A 24,622-nucleotide genomic window follows, 5' to 3' on the forward strand; every position below is an offset into this window, starting at 1 on the left:
AATTAGAGCTGGGATGATACATTGAGTATACAATAACTACACAATATTTTTTGGAAAAGAAAAGAAAAAATAATTCATCTTTGTTCGTAAACAGATGACGCTCACAAGGAAAAAGTTTCCTCCGATGCTTTTTGTTTGTTGTGAAATAGAATCAGAATCAGAATCAGAATCAACTTTATTGACCAAGAGTGTATGAATACACACGAGGAATTTGTCTTAGTCTAAGAAAGTTGGATTTACACACCCAAACTTTCAACCATCACTGTTTGCTTGTTTACTAGTCACACCACAGCTGCTTATCAGCATTCATTTCTTCATGTGTGCCCTGCCAATCAAACAATGGCATGCTGCTGCTGACATTAGCAATTATTCTGTCATTGGCATTTCTTCCTGGATCCTCCCATCTTGCCGTCATGCCGGAGCCAAGCACAAACCAGCCTTGCAACCCATTTTTAGAGTTTGTGTGTGTGTTCATTTCTCTTATAATTCTTTAAAGCAATGAAAAACAAAATAATTTAAAATCCATTTACAGATTTGCATGAACAAGAGAGAAGAATTGAATTGGTACAATACAGACAAATACTCGGGCAGCATACTGTATGCAGTAGATTTTTATGCTTGATCCCATTCCATCAACAACAAAATGGCAGTGAGAACATCCGAGCAGGTGAGCAGTTATTTCACAGAACACCAAAAGACTTTCACTGAGGAGAAAGCCTTGGGCTGTAGCTGCGATCTGCACAGACCTCACACTGTAACACAAGAGTTAATTCAATCTGTAATTAATCCTCTGTCTCTCAGTCATTCTGCCGCGCCCTCTGGTTTAGGACACAGTTTGTTCATGGTGTAGCTACGAACTAAAGCTGCTGTTCCTGGGTCATTGGGAGGATAGGATAGGACTCTACCTGCATTGACATACCTCTCCTACAGCCTCGCTCATCTGAATTCAGCTGCCTCCCAAAATGAGATTAAAGAGTAAAAAAAAAAAAAACCTGAACCACTTTTTTTTTTTTGCTGAACACAAAAATATTTGACATTGAAGTAGTATTGTTGATTGATTGTAGTCCAACTCTTCCAACTCTCATTTTAGTCAAAGTATTTCAATTTGGTGTATATTGGCGGTATAAGAGGTACTGCCTTCTATGGGTTGAAACCCTGAAATTACAATTGAATTTTGCCATTGGCTGAGAACGGTGGTTTGTGATGTTTTGGTGGCTTCTTACGTCATGAACCACCACTGTTAGCCCCACCCCTTCTATAGAAACTAGCACTGGTCATCTTTGCAATCTGTGGTGAGTAGATTGGACTGAGAGAAAAGTGAATAGAGAGGTATAGTGAATATAGAGTAGCTAGTTAGCATAGCATAGATTGTTCTTTGGACACTTTTATAGTTTATAATATAGACTGGGCATGTCATAACTACTCCAGGAGCCCCGCCCATAATCAAGGCATTTTTGGGAATTTCCAGCCGAGACACACATCATCCAAAACTTCAGGGTTTGGTTACTCTTTAAAGGGGACATATCATGCTAGATCCACTTTTTTAGCCCTTAAATGCATTTTGTTGTATATTTAGAGTGTTTAGAAGTACAGAAAAGTTCAAATTAATCTCTTCAGGTGCTCCGTTGATATCTTTATATTCTGTTTTGGTCATATTTTTCAATCTGTTTCGATTTTTTGATTCTCTATTATGTTTTTTGAACAATGACGTCACAGTATTTGCAGCAGAACTGCCAAATTAGGACATCGACTCCAGGACCAACACTTCGAGCATTCCGCCATTTTTATTTCTCGCTTTTATTTTGTAGTCCAAGCTAAAGGTTGCCGAAGTTACGAGAGGATAAGTCAAAATGTTCGGTTGTTGGATGTAGTAACCCACACACTTCATTACAACGTCTCCCAGCATCAGAACCTTTTCAAAGTGTCCTGGTTGAGTTTCATTTTTTATGGAAATGTATCCACATCTGTGGGTAAGGTCATTTTTGTGTGCACGAAGCACTTCAAGGATGACGCTAGCACCAAGCTAACGTCACAAAATGCATTTTAATACAGTCTTTTCGGAGACAAAAACGGCAAAATGAAATGACTAATGAAAACTTTAGACTTAAATTAAACCACGTAGGCCATATCATCAAGGATCTAAAACGAGCACACAGCGCTAACATATGAAGAAGGTGCAACTGCTAATGCTAACAAAACAATGACAGGGACGTCTTATCATCACACTTTTTAGTGTTATTTACAGCTTACCGAAGTGTTCTGTTGAACCCTCAATCAGACAAAGTCTTTCAGCAAATCCTTCTTTATACTGGCAGAGGTTGCTGAAGCAGCCTTAGCTTGGCGCTTGTGTTAGCTCACTTGTTAACATCCATATGAAGACGTTGTTCTGCAGGTTCATCTTCATTTTCATCTCGCTCCGCCGGGTCCGACTCTGGCTCGATCATGTAAGGCTGGATGGACAAGTCTTCCGTTGTTGACATTTTGTAAATAACGTGTGAATAAACATTTTCTGCGCTGCTACAGAATCGTATCTCTTCTATCAAACTACAAAAATGGCCGAACAGGGTGGAGTTGAACCGAGTGTCACCTCTGCAACCTGGAGAGGGGGCGGGGTATGAAGTGTCTCATTTGCATTAACTTAAAAGGAAGAGATCAAATCTTAATTTATTTTACACAAAGGCATCTGTATAAAATAAAAGGTTTGTCAAAATGTACAATTGTTTTTTAAATAAAATATCACCAATTCATTCAATTTAAAATAAAAAAAATTCTCAGGCTCTAAACATTGTTACATTTATGAACTCTAAAACTTAGAAAATAATCTCCATTCAATGCTATTTTGGCGTTGTGCATTACATTTAATCTGATTGGTCAGCTATGATGTGATACATGATGTTTAATCTGATTGGTCGGCTATGATGTGACACATTTGATTGTTGTCTGGTTATTTCATATTTCGTAGTTTCACAATGTCCGTTGACAATTTGAAAACAAAAAAATTTAATTTACTCAGTAATGGTTGGGTGTAGAAATGTAATTAATTACTTTATTTCTTTTAAAATGTACTTAAGTACAAGTAAAATTGCTGATTTAGAGTACAAGTACAAGTATTCATAAAAGTAACTCAATTACAGTAACGTAAGTACTTGTAATCCATTACTTTCACCACTGCTCTTTAAACTGTCATCAAATTAGTTACATTGAAGACCTCGATTTTATCAACATCAGATCAACGGGTGAAAAGATGCACATGGAGCATTTTACAATGTGGACTGGAACTGTCTACAACTTTAAAATTAGCTAAACTTCCCATTGATATGTATTGTCCAACAATGCCAGTTGAACTAGTTACACTTTCAGGTTGACCATTATAGAGAGTTTTCACCAACGTCACATTCTGAGCTGTAACCCGGATGTGCGGCCATATTGGAGGCACACTGCAATGGATAAATGTCCGAAACCACAGAAAAACTCCTCAAATTGCCTTATAAATGCAAAGGCATACAGGGAAGGACTTGGTCTGCAGGAAAGGGAACAGTATTTGGAAAAGTTAGTTTATTGATGGTGCAGGTTCATACGAGTTGGCTCCATCGTCTTAGTTCAATGACGACTTCCGGTTTGATGACGCGGTGATGACGCACCGTGAAAACCCTCTATAGGCAATTGTTGTCATTGTTTGTCTTTAGCTCCTGCGCTGCTGTATTTCTTATTTCTGATCATGATGCATAACAGACCTGCCTGTGTAAACCTGTGAACAATTACGTTCTAGATCACAGTTAAGGGAGTGATCGCTAAAGGGCAAGCTCAGGAATCAGGGCATGGTGCCTACTCTCTGTGATCAGGGCTGTATCCCATCTCAAATCAAACAAGTAACTATTCAGGCAAGTATAGAGAGGCGAAAGACGGATGGAGGGAGGAAGAGAGCTGACAGCTGCCAGTGACTGCAGCAGATCTCATGGAACCTGTTGCAGCAAGTTTTTCTTTCTTTATATCTTATTGCCGGGCTTGCCTGGACGAGTGCCACACACACACACACACACACACACACACACACACACACACACACACACACACACACACACACACACACACACACACACACACACACACACACACACACACACACAGGATGATCCCTGCAGCTGCCAAAATATGAAACCAACCCATAAACCACTTCTATACACATTCAGACAGCCGATCTAATCAAAGTGACTCACTGTCAAAGTGGATGAGGAGGTTAGAGGTGCACAATGCAACAACGGACATGGATTGAACACATTTTGCACCACTAAGAGAGAAGCTACATCGAGAACAATTCTGATTAGAGAAGCTGGGTGAGATGATTTGTTTAACTTTTGTTGTTGTTGTTTTTTTGCCTTTAGATAATAACAGACAACAATAACCCCCGTGACCCTGAAAAGGAGCGGGTTAGAAAATGCAAGGATGGATGGAGATAATTACAGCAGCATTGGGATGGTTACTAATACTCTAATATCCACAAATAATGCACTTGCATATAATGTGTATCTAGGAATTTGGAATATATCACTTTATTGATATTATAATGTCATTTGTATTTGCAGATGTATTGTAATACTGCATTTCTAATTTCTATTGTTTTGTAATATGTCTTTCAGCACTGCTGTTTAACTTTATTTAACCGGACTCTCAGCTACAGCTTTCTGTCCAGGTAGGACATTAAAGATATTTTATTTTAATACCTATTTAAAATATACGTAACTGAGCACCAAACTCCACATTATAGTTTGACAACTGTTGCAGTTGACAACGTCATCAGCAGTTTCTCTTTTTTCAACCCCCCCACCCCAGCATTTTATTAGGCACTTTGGTTTACCTGCTAAATAATAATTGCATCGCAGCATATAGTAATACATGTTGGCATGTTCCAGATGGCCTGTGGAGGTTTAAACCGAACAACAAAATGAAAATGAGAGTTGATTTAAGGGCTTTTAAAAGTGGTAATAAATAATATTGGTATTCAAGGAACAGCTTGCCTGCAGGCATGCACAAGTTTCTCTTTGTAGTTCTTACAAAAAATGCAGACAAATTGCAACTTTTACAATGAGCGGTAGTGGTGCAGAGCCAAATGCATTACAGTAATAATGCTTGAAGTCAAAAAAGCTCAAGATGCACTGTACACCCGAGTAAGTTGCCAGAACTCGAAAAATTTGAGACAATTGATTTTCCAGAATTTTCCAGAACTTGGCTGACTTGGTTGGATGACTGGCTACTTGTACTGTTTGATAACAGTTGAATTAAAGTGCTATACGAATGAAGTTTATTTTAAATAATCCCTATTTTAAACAACAGAAATAACAGGAATTCATCATGTTTAGCATGTGTTTACTTAATATATCTACAGTTTGTCTCAGTTGTTTACACACTGGTACTTGAAACACAATGACCACAACATGTAACTAATACACCAACGCCCTGAACACAAATCTGCTAAACCACAAACACAATTCCTGCTTTACACTCAATTTGCAGATCTAAAACATACTCTTTTTTTTTTTTTTTCAAAAGACTACACACAATTCTCTGCATTTTCATGAAGAAAATATCTTGTTTGCACAAGAAATGCAAAATCCTGACACTGACTCATCACATGGGCCAACACCTGTCACACAGTTTTGCAATTGACAATAAAAGCTTTAGCATAAAAGGGCAACAGGTTCTGTTTTGAAGCAATGGATGCCAACACTGGAAACAGAGGCAGAGCCAACATTGCTTGTGATGTAGATGAGGTGCTGTGGCCATGACCGAAATATATATATATATAGTCATTATTAAGTACTTATTAATGCCTTATTCTTGCAGTCCAAACAGGGTTAGGGTTAACGTTTACCCTAACCCTAATCCTAATCCTAATCCTAATCCTAACCCTAATCCTAGTATAATAAGATTGTAATTCATATACAACTTCCTTACTTACTACTAATAAGTAATAATTCTGAGGTTATTGAGGGAAAACTCAGTAAACTACCGTTAATGGTTTACTGGTTGAATAATAAGGCCATGCAGATTAAGGCATTAATACATAATAATGACTAATTAAGAGTCAAAATGTTACTAATGCCAATAAGCAACTAATCAATGGTTAATACAGTAGGTGTTCCCTAATATAAAGTGTTCCCGAAATGACATTATTTTGAAGGTAAAGTTTCATTATACAGGAGAATTGAGGGGTTTTGCCCATTGTGTGTGTTATTTTGGATTTGTGTGTAGAGTTCTGAGAGTATTTGCTTTCAGAAAATGTGTGTTAACAATCGAGAGAAAAACTCTAAGTTGTATTGAAGTTGTTTTTTAAAGTTATGCTTACTTTTAAACCAATATAGTTCCATTTACTCAAAAAATTATACCAACATAATTCGTTTAGTAGGACTTTTTCTACACCTTTGAGTATAAACTACATAATCTATTTGATTACTTTGAACGTTCAGGTTTACAGTTTGATAGAAAGGAAAAAAAAAATATTGACAATAAACCACTCATTACATGGAGAAGACTTTATCTGACCACACGACAGGTCAAACTATAATCTGAGGAAGAGAAAGGATTCAAGCTTGACCAAAACAACTCAAATCATAGATAAAACTAGCATTGTCGCTGCAATTCTGTACAGAAACTCTCGTTGGACATTAAATTAAATCAAACTTGACCTAAAAGATGTTATATATTGACACATAAAAGCCAAATCATTGATATTTGGAATATAAACTAACAGCTATAACAAGCTAAAAATGAGTACAACTTTACATATACAATACTCTCCAAAATCTCTGAGAAAGGTTTTCAGCTCCTTTAAAAAAAAAAACAAAAAAAAAAAACAAAGAATGATGCAAAAAGAGTCAAATAAAGTGGCCATGTCAGCACTTCAAACCAGACAGGTGAGGGAGTGGGACGATTCTGAAGGTTTACATAATTCAAACAACAATCACCTAAAAATGTTATTGGCTCTTGTAATAATACTTCAGTTGTCAAAAATTCATTGAGCTAAAAAAAAAAACCCAGCAGATTCTTTTGTTGGGCAGAACGTTCACAGTTTGTATTGATGTAGATTCTTCAGTTGACTGAACTTTATTGTTCCAAATAAGTTGCACTTTTTTTGCAGAGTATATGAAACAATCAAAAGCCTGTCTAAAACTGTCCATTGTCATCATTAATTACATAAAAACACTGAACTAAACACTAAAATGTAAATGTTTACATTTCCAAATATCTTTTTAAATCAGATTTACCAAAAGTAAAGCAAAAGCAACTAAAATTAGACGACAAGTGAGTCTGAATAGTTTTATTTGGGATTTACGGTAATATAATGTGCATATCACCTGTTACCTTATTAAAAACCATGCAGAGCTGACTCACTCTTTAAACATTTTGGTTGTAGCTACCAATTGAATGCCTGCCAAAAAATAAATAAATAAAAAAATCACTGACACTGCCGACTCACTATTGAGCTACAGAATGCAGCTGTATGATTTTTAGCTTTGGCAGATAATTGCCATTTTGTGACACAAGAATATAAACTGTAATCTTTAAAAAAAATATTCTCTGACTCTCTGGTCTCTGTCCATTAGATTCTTACGTCTTTAACCTCCTTAGAGATCTAAATGGGGTTCATCTTGTGTCCCAGTTGTATATTCATTTATTCTCACGTCTTCTGTGGAAGTTTTTCTGGGAATCAAAGTAAAAATATTTCAATAAGCTCGTCATTCTCCCTGTAATTTTATTATTTTTTAGTTTTTTGTATTCAAATGATGTTATTATATGTCCTGGGTGGTGTGGGTTGACCTGTTTTGATTGATTTTGTTGTATTGATTGGTTGATGGATTGATTGGTTCATGTTGGATTTTTAATATTAATGGTTTAACTTCCAAGATAGTGGATGACTTTGCATTTAGAAATATTGAACAGTCGCTCCCATAGTTTCATTATTTGTGTTGTGTCCATGGTTTTATAGCAAAAATAAACAATAGGAGTCATTCTCCCCTCAATATAACACCAAAGCTTCCTTTCATCCAAAGTGAAAGAGCTGTGATTGCATGTGTCTTTGTCTGCCTCAGCACATTTCAGCTTCACATGACCATCACGGTTTGTTGGTAGTTTTAATGAGCGTGCTTAGATCCTCGGTGAAGCAGAGTCATGTGTCTTTCTTCTTTATTTAGATCAGATAACACAGATAAGATCAAATATATTCACAAATGTCACACTTTGGGGATTCAAAGGACTGGCTGCAGGGGTGGAGCAGTGATTTTAAAAGTGAGGGTGTTCTAAGGGTAGGGTAACCTTTGACTCCCAATTTAGTTTATTAAATTAATTTACAAAAAACATGATAAAGCTGTTATTAAGTCAGTGATACTCAACATGTGGCTCTTTATGTCTTAAATGTAATTATTATTCCCCCAGAAAACCTTAAAAGGGGGAAACTTTTAATCTCTTTTTACCGTTATCTTTGGACATTTTACAACTGCCTTTGTCCCATTTTTGCCCCTTTTCCACCATTTTGGTTTTTTAAAATTTTAGCTTTCTTTTGCCAATAAATATACCCTTTTCCTAGTTGTATTTGGCAATTCAAAATTGCTAAATACATTGTTCTCGTAGTTATTTTTATTATTATTTTTCTTCCGCAACTCCTTTGTCCTGGAACTCCTAGGCTATTAATGCAGCACTAATGACACGTATGTCATCTCATAGGGGCAATGTCAAGGATGTGCACCTTTTTTGGAGTAAAAATGTCAAGGTCAAGTTCAAGGTCATGCCGAGTGTCAAAAAACAAAATTGTCCATACCTCTACGAATATTTATCGTACAAGTTTGATGCTTACATTTTTTAAAAGCTCATCTCAAGTGAAGTATTATATTTGATTGGACCGAAGCGGTACAACCTACCAGTAAAAAGATTGGTTGGGGTCAATATTCATGACATCACAAAAAAACCCACTTTTTTCCCTATAACTTGGCCACTGGTACCATTGAACAACATTTCCTTTCGATGTATGACCTTGACCTTTGCTCAAGGTCATATTTAAGGTCAAGAACTCCTCAGAAAAGTGAACAAAGTGAGACCTCCATGCTCTGAGTACAACAAAGCTCAGCCAAAACAAAAAAATATATACTTTTTCCCCTATAACTTGGCCACTGGTACCATTGAACAACATTTCCTTTCAATGTGTGACCTTGACCTTTGCTCAAGGTCATATTTAAGGTCACGGTCAGTCTTCTGTTTTTCCTGCATTATTACTTTCATTTTAATTAGTACAAATGAGTAATTTGTTTGTTTATTTCTTCTTAAAATGAGTAAAGTGAAGAAATGCAGAGCAAGATACCACTTAATGTTTAAATGTAATTTAATTTTTTTTTTTCCCGACAGACCTTCATAAAATCTTGTCTTTTCTCTACTTTTACTTCTGATGTTTGTGAGAATGAAACAGCTTGAAAGTCAATGCAAAACTCTTGGTTTTAGTTTTACACTGTTTTCGTTTGGATTTGATTTCTTCCATCGTCATGAAAAAAGCGACAACTTTCCACAAATTCACACTCTCAAATAACACCTTTTGCTTGTTTTCTATTTTTACAGGGGCAGAGTTTGGTGCATTTACCTCCAGCTGCAGCATAAGGTGTGAAACTTCAGCCGTTCAAGTTGGCCTTTAGTCGTCTAAGCCTCGTTGGACTTCCTGCTTCAAATGGAGTTACAGGTATAAAGCATCTGTATTAAGTTTAAGTTTACAGCCTCTGCTAATTTACAACCTCAAGAGCATCTTTCTGTGAGACAGTTTTCAACTTGCAGTGAACTTTGTTTATAATATAATAATTTCATATATTTGTTTGTATTAAGATACATTTTCAATTAAAGTAATTCATTGCTAAGATATTAAACATACTATGGAATACATATATTTGCACTCATAGTGATAAAATTTGTACCACTTTAAAAACAAATAATATTTAACAATTAGAATGCCAGAAAAAAAGCCAAAAGGCCTTTCAGATGCATCACCATGTTTTGTCGACAATTTTGACCAATCAAACATTAAACACACAAAATATTTTCACAGAAAGTTACAAACATTACAAAAATATTTACAAAAAAAAAAAAAAAAAAATGAAGCATGTACAGCTTCCCACTCCTTTTTGGAAATTTAAACTGAAATACTAAATTATGTTGAGAATTTTTGAGTTTTTTTGTTTTTTATGATGTTCTGTTTACATTTTTGAAATAAATAAGAATAAATAAATCAAATCAAGGGGCGCAGCACCACATATTGGGCCCTTGCATACTTGCATTGTTATATAATAATATAATAGATTATACAACTATATATATATATATATATATATATATATATATATATATATATATATATATATATATATATATATATATATATATATATATATATATGATTATACAACTATATATATATATATATATATATATAGTTGTATAATCTATTATATTGGCCGAGTTGTATGAAAAATAAAAATCAAAGGAAGTTCACGTCGCCCGGATTGGCGCTACCGGGGCCCCACCTTGGAGCCAGGCCCGGGGTTGGGGCTCGAGTGCGAGCGCCTGGTGGCCGGGGCTTTGCCCACGGGCCCCGGCCGGGCAGAGCCCGAAAGGACGACGTGGGCCCGCCCTCCCGTAGGCCCACCACCCGCAGGAGGGATCATACGAGGCCGGTGCAGTGTGGATCGGGCAGTCGTCCAGGGCGGGGGCCTTGGCGATCTGATCCCCGGCTACAGAAGCTAGCGTTAGGGACGTGGAATGTCACCTCTCTGGCGGGGAAGGAGCCTGAGCTTGTGTGCGAGGTGGCGAAGTTCGGACTAGATATAGTCGGTCTCGCCTCGACACATAACAAGGGCTCTGGAACCAGCCTTCTCGACAGGGGTTGGACTCTCTTCTACTCTGGAGTCGCCAATGGTGAGAGACGCCGGGCCGGGGTGGCTATACTTCTTGCCCCCCGACTTAGTGCCTGTACGTTGGAGTTTACCCCGGTGGACGAGAGGGTAGCCTCCCTCCGCCTTCGGGTGGGGGGACGGATCCTGACTGTTGTTTGTGCCTATGGGCCAAACAGCAGCTCGGAGTATCCACCCTTCTTGGATTCCTTAGAGGGAGTACTGGAGAGTGCTCCTTCTGGGGATTCCCTCGTTCTGCTGGGGGACTTCAACGCTCACGTTGGCAGCGACAGTGAGACCTGGAGGGGCGTGATTGGGAGGAACGGCCCCCCTGATCGGAACCCGAGCGGTGTTTTGTTGTTGGACTTCTGTGCTCGCCACAGATTGTCCATAACAAACACCATGTTCAAGCATAAGGGTGTCCATATGTGCACTTGGCACCAGGACACCCTAGGCCGCAGTTCGATGATCGACTTCGTAGTCGTGTCATCGGACTTGCGGCCGCATGTCTTGGACACTCGGGTAAAGAGAGGGGCGGAGCTGTCAACTGATCACCACCTGGTGGTGAGTTGGCTCCGATGGCGGGGGAGGATGCCGGTTAGACCTGGCAGACCCAAACGTATAGTGAGGGTCTGCTGGGAACGCCTGGCAGAGTCTCCCGTCAGAAGGAGCTTCAACTCCCACCTCCGGGAAAACTTCAACCATGTCTCGGAGGAGGCGGGGGACATTGAGTCCGAGTGGGCCATGTTCCGTGCCTCTGTTGCTGAGGCGGCTGATCAGTGCTGTGGCCGCAAGGTAGTCGGTGCCTGTCGTGGCGGCAATACCCGAACCCGTTGGTGGACACCGGGGGTGAGGGATGCCGTCAAGCTGAAGAAGGAGTCCTACTGGGCCTTTTTGGCCTGTGGGACTCCGGAGGCAGCAGACAGGTACCGACGGGCCAAGCGGAGCGCAGCCACGGCGGTCGCCGAGGCAAAAGCCCGGACATGGGAGGAGTTTGGTGAGGCCATGGAGAACGACTTCCGGACGGCTTCGAAGAGATTCTGGACCACTATCCGGCGTCTCAGGAGGGGGAAGCAGTGCACCGTCAACACTATGTATGGTGCGGATGGTGCGCTGCTGACCTCGACTCGAGACGTTGTGGATCGGTGGGGGGAATACTTCGAAGACCTCCTCAATCCCACCGACACGCCTTCCAATCAGGAAGCAGGGCCCAGGGACCCGAGAGTGGGCTCTCCTATCTCTGGGGCTGAGGTTGCCGAGGTGGTTAAAAAGCTCCTCGGTGGCAAGGCTCCGGGGGTGGATGAGATCCGCCCGGAGTTCCTCAAGGCCCTGGATGTTGTGGGGCTGTCATGGCTGACACGACTCTGCAACATCGCGTGGACATCGGGGGCAGTGCCTCTGGATTGGCAGACTGGGGTGGTGGTCCCCCTTTTTAAGAAGGGGGACCGGAGGGTGTGTTCCAATTATAGAGGGATCACACTCCTCAGCCTCCCCGGTAAGGTCTATTCAGGGGTACTGGAGAGGAGGGTCCGCCGGATAGTTGAACCTCGGATTCAGGAGGAGCAATGTGGTTTTCGTCCTGGCCGTGGAACTGTGGACCAGCTCTACACCCTCAGCAGGGTCCTTGAGGGGTCATGGGAATTTGCCCAACCAGTCCACATGTGTTTTGTGGACCTGGAAAAGGCATTTGACCGTGTCCCTCGGGGATTCCTGTGGGGGGTCCTCCGGGAGTATGGGGTATCGGACCTCCTGATAGGAGCTGTTCGTTCCCTGTATGACCGGAGTCAGAGTCTGGTCCGCATTGCCGGCAGTAAGTCGAAATCGTTTCCGGTGAGGGTTGGACTCCGCCAGGGCTGCCCTTTGTCACCGATTCTGTTCATAACTTTTATGGACAGAATTTCTAGGCGCAGTCAGGGCGTTGAGGGGGTCCGGTACGGGGGCCTCAGTATTGCATCACTGCTTTTCGCAGATGATGTGGTCCTGTTGGCTCCAACATACCGTGACCTTCAACTCTCACTGGATCGGTTCGCAGCTGAGTGTGAAGCGGCCGGAATGAGAATCAGCACCTCCAAATCCGAGTCCATGGTTCTCGACCGGAAAAAGGTGGAGTGCCTTCTCCGGGTTGGAGATGAGGTTCTGCCCCAGGTGGAGGAGTTCAAGTACCTCGGGGTCTTGTTCACGAGTGAGGGAAGGATGGAGCGAGAGATCGACAGGCGGATTGGTGCGGCGTCTGCAGTGATGCAGAGTCTGCACCAGTCCGTCATTGTGAAAAGGGAGCTGAGCCGAAAAGCAAAGCTCTCGATTTACAGGTCGGTCTACGTTCCAACCCTCACCTATGGTCATGAACTTTGGGTCATGACCGAAAGAACAAGATCACGGGTACAAGCGGCCGAAATGAGTTTCCTCCGTAGGGTGGCTGGGCTCTCCCTTAGAGATAGGGTGAGAAGCTCAGTCATTCGGGAGGGGCTCAAAGTAGAGTCGCTGCTCCTCTGCATCGAGAAGAGCCAGATGAGGTGGCTCGGGCACCTAATTAGGATGCCCCCTGAACGCCTCCCTAGTGCGGCGTTCAGGGCACGTCCCTCCGGAAGGAGGCCCCGGGGAAGACCCAGGACACGCTGGAGAGACTATGTCTCTCGGCTGGCCTGGGAACGTCTCGGGGTCCCCCCGGACGAGCTGGAGGAAGTGGCCGGGGAGAGGGAAGTCTGGGCCTCCCTACTGAGGATGCTGCCCCCGCGACCCGGAAACGGCTAAGCGGGAGAAGATGGATGGATGGATGGATGGATATATATATATATATATATATATATATATATATATATATATATATATATATATATATATATGAATAATAGTTTTTTGTGCAAAACTGCTTATATAACAACCACCTTATTTTTCTCACGGAGCCTTTTTCATTCTAATGTAAATAATCTAAAAATGTTTTAAAATGCATTTTTGTACACATGGGCCTATATAAAACAGACTTCTATTGAGATTTCATCCAATGCCTTATGGAACGTTCACAAGAAATCATTGGTTTTCTTTGATTTCAAATCCATTGTCTGGTGATGAGTGGAAGTTTGTTGTGGTTGTTGAAGAATTAGGATGATTTTCATATGAAGAGTTCATTTGCAAAAGCAGATAACTGTTTTTTTGTTTTTTTAAAAAAATACATTTTCAGTAAATTTGTTTTTCCATGATTTAGTTTAAGGTGATATGAACCAAATCAAAGAAACACTACAGTCTGAAAAAGTCTCTGGTCTCCTACAGGAAAGTTCCACCTTCACCACGAGGACTGTAGCAGTGAACAGAAGGCACAGTGCTGATGGGAATGTTACTTCAGGTACAGAGTGGGACCCTGGACCAGGGCCTGGGGACGCTGAGCGTTTCCATCCATACCGCAGGCAGTTAAGTCATGGAGCCATGTCGGCTGGAGGTTATTCCCAGCAGAGCTCCCCCTCCATCAGCCGTCTGCAGGATGTGTGCAACACTGACATCCTTTCACATATTGGAGATGCGTCACTATCCTGGGACCAGTACAACAATAATATCCAGGTTTCCATGCTTACTAATGCACTAAACTTGTGCTTTACTATTGTTAAAAATAGAGTTTGTATTTGTGCATATTTATCACCATAATCAATTTATTTTCTCATATTTCCAGAGTTCATTTCCTGACTCTTTACCACTGGAGTCCGCTTGTTTTTTGACATCAGGTTACCCACCTTACACCTCACACAGCCATTTACAGGTGAGTAAAATCACTCAATAATACTGTTGTTCCTGCATCTGTTGTGAGTCATTTCTCTTTTATTTCTTCTTTTTCAGGCTTCATCCAGACTGCTTCTTTCTAGTGATCAGTCCAATAGCTCCAAATATGATCGCCAAAACCTTTCTACTGCATCGCATCAGGAATCTGACATACAGTCCTTTTTCCCTAAACCCATCTACTCTTACAGGTAACACTTCACTACATTCAGGACATTACAGTAAATATATGGAGGTAGATTTGTGTCTTTAATATTCAATTAAAAAAAAAAAAAAAAAAAAGCTTTTCAATATAAAAAAAATCACTTCAATCAAAGTGTTCAAATATAAATTACAATATAGTAAACCAGTATTTTTTATTTTTTAAAGTCTAAAGCTTAAAAGGCTTTAGCATCTGACACAGAATCCTTATGTTTAGAATAAAGACAATCTTTTTATGAAAGTACTTGAGGGAAATAACAAATGTATGTGAAATGTAAACCTATTGTTTTGTTCTTCATTACTGTAGCATTTTGATTTTCCTGGCTCTGAAGAACAGTAAAACAGGAAGTCTGCCTGTTAGTGAGATCTACAGCTTCATGACAGAACACTTCCCATACTTCAAGGTATGGCCATACACAACGTCATCATCACAACCACAATTTACTATGATCAACGTCTCAAGATTAGGTTTAAATTCAAACTTAGCTGAAGAATATGCATAACATGCAATTGTTAATCTTTAGCTTTGATTTAAAAACAAATTCGTTTCATTAATTGCTGCCCCAACATTTCAACTGTGCAAACACTACAATATGACATAATACCAGTGGTAGACAGTAAATAAGTATATTTACTTGAAGAAAACCCCTGCTTTCTGCTGACCTGACTGGGAAAAAAACTGAAAACAATAAAATAAAATAAATAAAATATATTCAGTCAGATTTTATCAACCAACAACATAACATATATCTTAACTGGATGGCCTAATTCTCAAGACTTCACACACTATGATCAATATTTACAAAATTGAAAGGTAGTCTTAAAAAAAAAACTTCTCAAACTAATTTATAAAACACAAAAGATATAGAACAGAATTTTTTTAATAAAACCATTTGGCTTGTTTTTTTTTTTGTTAGCAACTGAACAGTTAAAAAAAAATCTCCTTTCTTTCCACTCTACAGGAGCACTACCCTTTTTAAGAGCACTGATAAACAGATGCATTACACAGCATTAACTTTCTTCTTCAAAGTTTTATCGCTCCGTGACCGCGCTGAAACCTGACACCACATTGTCCGGCAACGTCTTGGCTCATTTGCATACTAACAGTGATTGGATGTTTACTGGGGGCTGGGGGGAGGTGTGTCTGCGTGCGCTCACAGCGGAGGGACAGAGAGATGAGAGGAAGCTGATACTACTGTATATTAAGATTAAATCGGGGCTTTCGCCTTTAATTGGCCATGTAATGTTATTACATTAATGGAATTTGTCCTCTGCATTTAACCCATCCCTGAGGAGCAGTGGGCAGCCATTTTGCGGCGCCGTTTCCCCTTTTTGACTGATTTTTCCACTACTGCTAAAATTTTGATTTGAGTGGGCAAGACATTTATCTGAGGGGGCAATGCCACCTCTTGTCCCTGCGTAGAGCCGGCGTGTGCCTCAAGGCACACACAATTGCGACGTGAAGCCCTGCTCTCACGCACATAGCGAAACGGACACACGTCTGCGCACACGCAAGACAGACGGGAATACACTCATAGCATGATCTGTCTGTAAATACACACATAGCTTGATGAACCCTCTGATTAGTGGATAATCTGCTCTTTATAGGAGCACAGAGTCAAAAACATCACCGCACACGGAACACAGTAAACTTCCTCATTGGCTGTCAATCAATGCTCACGGAGGGCTTTGATTGGAGGAATCCCACTCCCTCCTCTCAGTTTTTATAGGAGGGGTGGGGCCAACAGTGAAAGTTGATGACACAGGAGAATCTTAAAGAATCCGTTTCAGCCAATAGCAAAATTCAATTGTAGTAGTCGGTGTTCAACCATTAGAGGCCAGTATATCTGACATTTCACAACTAAAAATGTAAAATTAAAATAATTTTCCTAAAATGTGAAGAGTGGGACTAGGATTAATAAACAGCAATACTTCATACCTAAATACATATGTATTCAGCAGAAAAAAGGGTTTGGGGTTTCGTTATTCTTTAAGTACTGTATTTAAAGAATATACTGAACCCCAGGTTTTGGCCTAAAAAAATGCCTTGATTATGGGTGGGGCTCCTGGAGCAGTTAAGACACGCCCACGCTATACTAAAAATTCTCCAAAAAACTATCTATGCTATGCTAACTACCTACTCAATACTCAATATACCGCTTTATTCGCAACACTCTCAATCCAACCTACTCTAATCTAACCAACTCAGTGCTAGTTTTCATAGGAGGGGCGTGGCTAACAGCATTGGCTTGTGATGTGAGAAGCCACCAAAACTTCACAAACCACCATTCTCATCCAATAGCAAAATTTGATTGTAATAGCCGTAGAAGGCAACCCATAGAAGGCAGTCACTTTTTCAATCGACAGCACTACTTCTGATTCGGCCTGTGGGTCCATGGCCGTATCTTAGGCCCATGTTCCAGGTTTTTCCAAACAATAAGTTATTTATATTGTGAAAAAAATTACAATGCTAGCAAGATAAGGTTTAGTTAGCTAAAGAAAAGACACACTGAACAGTGCTTCATTAGTTCTTTAGTTTTGATCAATATACAGTACCTGTGATACTCGAATGTTACTACAAGTAACAGATTTAACTTAGTTGTAGTTGTTGGTTAGATTTTCTCATATTAAACAGTTATATTGGGTAGTGATGTTAGCTCAGAATTATTGACCTTGTTTGTGAGATGTTGAGCCTGTTGAACACCTTCCTGATCATTCTGTGAATAATGACATCCTGGTTGATTTGATGTGGTTTATAAACTCAAATCTTAATGTTATGGTGGTTAATGAAACACCACAGTGTCCTATTCACTTTTATCATTACGATAAACATGTAGCAGATTGTACATCGGTGTTATCTGAATTGCACTCATAATGAATAAAATTATGTTCAAGGTTTTTTTTTTTTTTTTTTTTTTTAATATGTGAGCCATTTTTTTTTTATGCACTGATGTATTATTTTGTCCAAGCAACTTTTACTTGTCTTGTAGTGTAGTTTTTCCACCAAAAGTGCCTTTACTTTTACTCTAGTAAGGACGTTGAGTACTTTGTGCGCACACACAGAACATGATAATGTGTATATAAATTAAGAACTATCCGTACAAAGTATAAAATGTCTGTAAAATACACAAGATGGACGATTAAAGTCAGACTGTGTTGGAAGTGGTTTGTATTCTGCAAAGGCTGTTTCAAAATACATCAAAAGTTCTGAATATTGTTGGGTATGTGCATTGGGCACTTGTTATGGTATGTATGCTATTTTCAAAGCAGATTGTGGCTGAATTAATATAAGTAATAATATTCCCTTGAGGGAAATATTACAGATCTCATAACATTTCAGTAATTTAAAACAAAGACATTCATAAGTCCATGTGGTAGATAGCGACCCCTGTGAGACCCCATTTATTTACTGAACTTCAAGAATGTTTAAAACGTTTTCTCAATATGTAATAACTCTTCAAATATAAAAGGTTTTAGTATAAAACGGACTAACCTCCAAGTTAGAGCAGTTATCTCTGCTTTAATCACTTTATAACTGCCAAGAACTCATTTTTATTGCTTTGATGCCATTGAGCTAAAATATTACATGTAGTTACTATTTACTCACAGTTTTACAAACTGTGGTTGTAAACTGTAGTTAGTTCAAGTTACCAGGAACAATAATGTTTTTTTTTTATCAGATGAAGACCTAGTGTATAGGCCTCATGGGTCAATAAATCAAAGATCATTTGCTAAAAAAAAGATTTAAAAGGTTGAAATTGCCTCTAGAAAGAGTATTTTGATCTCCGCTGTAAACACTGGGTTTATTGACAATGTCAAAAAAGTTTTGTGCATTGCATGCTTGGACGCGTGCAGGACTCCACCTCCCACAATGCAATGTACGAAACTTTTCTGGCAATGTCAATAAATCGGGTGTTTCCATTGGAGATCAAAACAAATTTTCGACTTTTGAATTTTCAACCTTTTACATCTTTATTTTTCTTTTTTCAAAACAAATAATGTTTAATTTATTAATCTATGAGACCTAAACTATGTCTTCATCTGATGAAGAACTAAAATATTTTGCGAATAATCTTTATCCAGTAGGGGACGATCACTGCTTAGATTCATATCCAAACTCTGTGCCTCGGGCACATTTGCAATAACTTCATTTTTACTTCACTTCAGACTGCCCCTGATGGATGGAAGAACTCTGTGCGACACAATTTGTCTCTCAACAAATGCTTTGAGAAGGTGGAAAATAAAAATGGAAACACTTCTCGTAAAGGTTGTCTTTGGACTCTCAATCCAGCCAAAGTGGAGAAAATGCAGGAGGAGCTGCACAAATGGCGTCGGAAAGATCCCATCAACATGCGCAGGAGCATGGCACGGCCTGGTGAGTCATGAGCAGAGGTGGAAAGATACTGATTTATAGCAGTTTTGGGTGCTCTTGGGAAAAACAGGGGGAGGAAATTTGTCCAAAAAATGGGAAAACCAGCCACTCCAAAATTGAAAAAATCAAAATGAGGAAAAGGAGATCCTAAAAAAGCCTTTATTTAATGGCCAAATCATTAAAAAAAAATCCATTAATTAATAATTTTTAGAAGTACTGATACTTGATTGAAATTGTACATGTACAAGTAAGCCATGCTTAAAATATTCCAGTACAAGTAAAAAGTAGGTGAATTAAATAGTACTCAAAGTTAAAGTTACTAGTTAATAAATCTTGCCACAGTTCCCTTGCATACAGTAAACATCTCATGTATAAACTTAAAAAGGAAGCAAATCTTGCACAATTAGAACTAAATTTATTTTCCACAAAGGCGTCTGTATGAAATAAAAGGTTTGTCAAAATGTAATTAGAAAATAAATAAATAAATAAATAAAATAACACAAATGAATTCAATTCAAAATTCAAAATAATAATAATAATAAATCTCAGGCTTTAAATACGGCTAAATTTAAAGTGGCTGGGTGTTGATTTTTTTATTTTATTTATTTATTCAGTTTATTTCCGACATGGTTGCATTCACAGAAGTTTTGTTTAAATTTTGGCACAATTGCTGTAAAACAGCGATTTAAATGTAATCACAAAAAATAACAATTTACTCAGTATCAGCTGGGTCCAGAAATGTAACGAATTACTTTATGTCCTTAAGTACAAGTAAAATGACTGATTTAGAAATATACTAAAACAATTACAAGTACCCATAAAAGCAACTTAATTACAGTAACCTGAGTATGTGATGTGTGTAATTTGTTACTTTCACTTCTGGTCATGAGTGTAGTTAAAGTGAAAAACAAATTCTGTATATATATATATATATATATATATATATACTTTTTTTTTCCCAACAGAGGACTTTGAGCAGCTTCTTGGAGAGAAACCAGAAAGACTCAGATCTCTGCAGACGTACACCAACTCCTCATTATTATCCAGAGTAACTCCTGCCCACAGATCCATATCTTCATCTTCCATCCCCTCACACCTTCGACACTATAAACATTTACCCCCTCAGCATCACTGTTTCCCTCTCACGGTTCCAGCTGCTTCCCCCAGCCACTCTTTCCCCCTGTGCTCGCCTTGTGGGCAGCAATATGCAGCCACTATGGGTCTGAACTCACCAGTCGCTGGCACAATGCCTCCAGTCTTCAGCCCAGCACTACAGGAGTACAGTACAGGCTACAGGGGCGTTCAGGACCTGCTGTTAGAGGGAGAGGCCACGTATGACATTGATACTCTCAACCCCAGTCTGACTGACCTGCAGCTGCAGGGTAAGACCATCTGCCATTTGTTCACCAATGTTTGGAATAATGACAAAGCCATCATTACAGGTCATTGACATAAATATTACTCAGTTATTGACGAAATCATGACTAAGAAATGTTTATTAGACAATCTAGATAGTATTGCAGCTGGTACCTGGTGCTAATGTAACATTTCAGTGATGATTACCTAGCTGATATATTTTCAATATGTATTAATTAATTAGTTCATACATTTAAGTCTATATTCTAAATGTGTTGCAGATCATAACCCTGAATATTTAGAAAAATATCAAATATCCAAGGAAGCCACGCCCATTCCAGTGGCTTCAAATCATGTAATAATAATAACAATAATAATAATAATAATAAAAATAAATAAAAAAAAAAAAATAAAAAATAAATAATAATAATAATAATAATAATAATAATAATAATAATAATAATAATAATAATAATAATAAATTAGATGAGAAGCGCTTTTAAGAAACTCAAAGACACTTTACAGATTAAAACAACAATAGCAAAAAGAGTGATGAAAACAAAGAAATATAAATCAGTAAAAAAAAAGAAAAAAGGCAGGAAACAGACATGAATAAGAGGATGGTTAAATGTTAAAAGCTGAGTGAAATAGCTAAGTTTTGAGAATTGATTTGAAAGATGGGAGGTGGGTGCAATTACAAATATGAGGGTGGGGACAGGTGTACCCCTGCCCACATCTGTAAAGCCAGCAGATTGCACTTTGTCACCACATTTTTTTTAATTTTTTTTTTTTTTGAATGACTCAGATTTTACATGTGCTCATTACTTTATTGTTTTATCACAATAAGATAGAGATTGTAAAGGTAGGATGAGAGAACTGTGGTTGGCAGCGTGCTAATCGTCTGTCACTTTAAAACATGATACCAGTGAGAATGGCTACAATGATTTACAATCGGTAACTTGTGATAAACACTTGTAAAATCTGAGTCAATCAAATAAATAGACACCTTTATCCCTCCCACTGGGAATCACTACAGCACCAACAAAGAAAATAACTTCCGAGAAGGCAGCAGAAGAAACATCTGCACCTTTTATCGATAAATCATCACATGATGATTATCTGTTACTGTAGATATCTTTACTGTTTCTATTCTATTCTATTCTATTCTATTCTATTCTATTCTATTCTATTCTATTCAAGTTCATTCTATTCTATTCTATTCTATTCTATTCTATTCTATTCAAGTTAATTCTATTCGATTGGATTGGATTGGATTGGATTGGATTTGATTTGATTTGATTTGATTTGATTTGATTTGATTTGATTTGATTCAATTCAATTCGATTCTATTCTATTCTATTCTATTCTATTCAAGTTCATTCTATTCTATTCTATTCTATTCTATTCTAAAGTTCATTCTATTTTTTTCTATTCTATTCTATTCAAGTTCATTCTATTCTATTCTATTCTATTCTAAAGTTAATTCTATTTTTTTCTATTCTATTCTATTCAAGTTCATTCTATTCTATTCGATTCGATTGGATTGCATTGGATTCTATTCTATTCTATTCTATTCAAGTTCATTCTATTCTATTCTATTCTATTCTATTCTATTCTATTCTATTCTATAAGTTCATTCTATTCTATTCTATTCTATTCAAGTTCATTCTATTCTATTCGAATCGGTTGATTGCATTGGATTTGATTTGATTCTATTCTATTCTATTCTATTCTATTCTATTCTATTCTATTCTATTCTATTGTATTCTATTCTATTCTATTCTATTCAAGTTCATTCTATTCTATTCTATTCTATTCTATTCTATAAGTTCATTCTATTTTTTTCTATTCTATTCTATTCAAGTTCATTCTATTCTATTCGATTGGATTGGATTGCATTGGATTTGATTCTATTCTATTCTATTCTATTCTATTCTATTCTATTCTATTCTATTCTATTCTATTCAAGTTCATTCTATTCGATTGGATTGCATTGGATTTGATTTGATTTGATTTGATTTGATTTGATTTGATTTGATTTGATTTGATTTGATTTGATTTGATTCGATTCGATTCTATTCTATTCTATTCAAGTTCATTCTATTCTATTCTATTGGATTCTATTCTATTCTATTCTATTCTATTCTATTCTATTCTATTCTATTCTATTCTATTCTATTCTAGTTCATTCTATTCAGTTCTATTCTATTCTATTCTATTCTAGTTGATTCTATTCTATTCAAGTTCAATCTATTCTATTCAATTCGATTTGATTGGATTGGATTTGATTGGATTGGATTGGATTTGATTTGATTTGATTTGATTCGATTCTAGTCCATTCCATTCTATTCTATTCTATTCTATTCTATTCTATTCTATTCTATTCTATTCTATTCTATTCTAAATTTAATCTAATTCTCTTCTTCACATGCAGGTAAATTGTGGGAGGACCTGCGGGAGGACAGTCTGAATCAAATATCAGAGTCCCACACTGGTACCGCCCCCCTTTAGGACCTCACACTCAGAGCAGCTGCCTGCAGGTCACAACCCCCATCAGTTTATTGTCCCCAGTCACAGCAAGTGGTTGATATAAAGTTTTAAAAAAATGGAGCTGGGGACAAAAGTGTTGGACAAAGTGTGGAGCAGCATGGTTGTTTGAGTGGACTGCATCATTTGGCAAGTTATCTGACCTCCTGTGCCACATCCATCTCCCTGATGTAAACATCTGGACTGTTACTGTCCCTGACTGCAAATCTGGGAACCTGACCATGTGTACTGAAGTTTCTGTTGTGTTTTTCCCACTCATTCAATTGTCTTTTTATTGTGTGAGAGACGATCAAGTCTGATAAATTTTATTGTTTGTTAATTTGTTTAGTTTTCATTTTGTTTGCAAACTGATTATTTGTTAATATGTACATTATGTTCAGAAGCAGAAAATGTTACAATGCTTTATAAAGTCATCGTACCTGAGCCTAGAGTTTTTTTAAAGTGGCTTTTTTAAAGATGTTTTGTTACATGAAAACATGTCTTGAATTGTGAGTTAAGGTTTTGTCCTGAGGCCTGTATTGACCTGATTGTGATCTCTCCAGGATCTTTGTGTTTGGATCGACCTGGGAGGCTCAATCACACTGATTTTTTTTTTTTTTTTTTATAAAGCAATAATATAATTAGAGAAAGGGAAATTTTCCTCTATAACTCTCACTGGTTGAAGTTATGTCACAGTCAAAACACCACCTTAAAACAAAAGAGTTTGTCATTTTTAAAATAATAATTTATCAGACCTTGATATCTTTCTGTTGGATCGGTCCTAATTCAGTAAAAGATAAAGGGAATGGATAGCTGCATACAACAATGGATGCATTTTTAAAGAATGGATCTCAGATCAAGGAATGGATGGATGGTTACACCACTAACTGGATCAAGAAAGCACTGATATTTCAAGCATTCTATCCACAGTAATGGTTGTATGTGTGATTACAGGTGCAAAAGAAATGGTTTTCAGTGTTTGTATTACAAACTGTTGACAATTCATAAAAGAAAACGTGCATTATGGTTGTTCCAACAGCAGATGGCAGCAGAGTCTCCATATGAACTGATTTATTTGGTTCAATTTAGTCTCTATTGACATTGAAACCTCATTTTCAGAGATATGACCAGACGTATTGCTCACACTGTGGAAGGTAAATAATATTATTAAAATAAGATTATTAATAATATTACTAAAATAATATTATTAAACTTGTTTTCCTGTGTGGTATATACAGTACTGTATATCATTATTAAAGCTGGGGTACTCAAATTATTGTCTTTAATTTAAAAAAAAGTAATTCTTATCAGCATCATACAGTGTATCGTAAAAGTAATCATTTCTGAAAAAAATCGTACGTCTGTGCCTTAAAATTAATTATTTTTAATTAATAAAACCCCGGAAGACGGAAGAGAAAGGAGGGGTGAGCAGAGCCCACAAAGCAGCCTCCTCATTGGCTGCCGCGATATGTAGTGAAGCACG

At 38.0% G+C, this 24,622-nt stretch overlaps 1 protein-coding gene across 1 annotated transcript; it reads left to right on the top strand.

Moving 5' to 3' along the window:
* The first annotated feature begins 4,187 nt into the window (after nucleotides 1-4,187).
* Nucleotides 4,188-24,557, top strand: foxn1 (forkhead box N1). The gene is made up of 10 exons (XM_028464927.1): nucleotides 4,188-4,334; nucleotides 4,638-4,690; nucleotides 9,601-9,718; nucleotides 14,187-14,471; nucleotides 14,581-14,667; nucleotides 14,745-14,875; nucleotides 15,193-15,289; nucleotides 19,053-19,260; nucleotides 20,223-20,639; nucleotides 23,048-24,557. Exons 3-10 carry the CDS (start codon nucleotides 9,707-9,709, stop codon nucleotides 23,122-23,124), a joined length of 1,314 nt encoding a protein of 437 aa, XP_028320728.1. The 5' UTR covers nucleotides 4,188-4,334; nucleotides 4,638-4,690; nucleotides 9,601-9,706; the 3' UTR covers nucleotides 23,125-24,557.
* The last annotated feature ends 65 nt before the right edge of the window (nucleotides 24,558-24,622 follow it).

Source organism: Gouania willdenowi, chromosome 13, assembly GCF_900634775.1.
Source record: "Gouania willdenowi chromosome 13, fGouWil2.1, whole genome shotgun sequence".
In the NCBI taxonomy this organism is placed as follows: Eukaryota; Metazoa; Chordata; class Actinopteri; order Blenniiformes; family Gobiesocidae; genus Gouania; species Gouania willdenowi.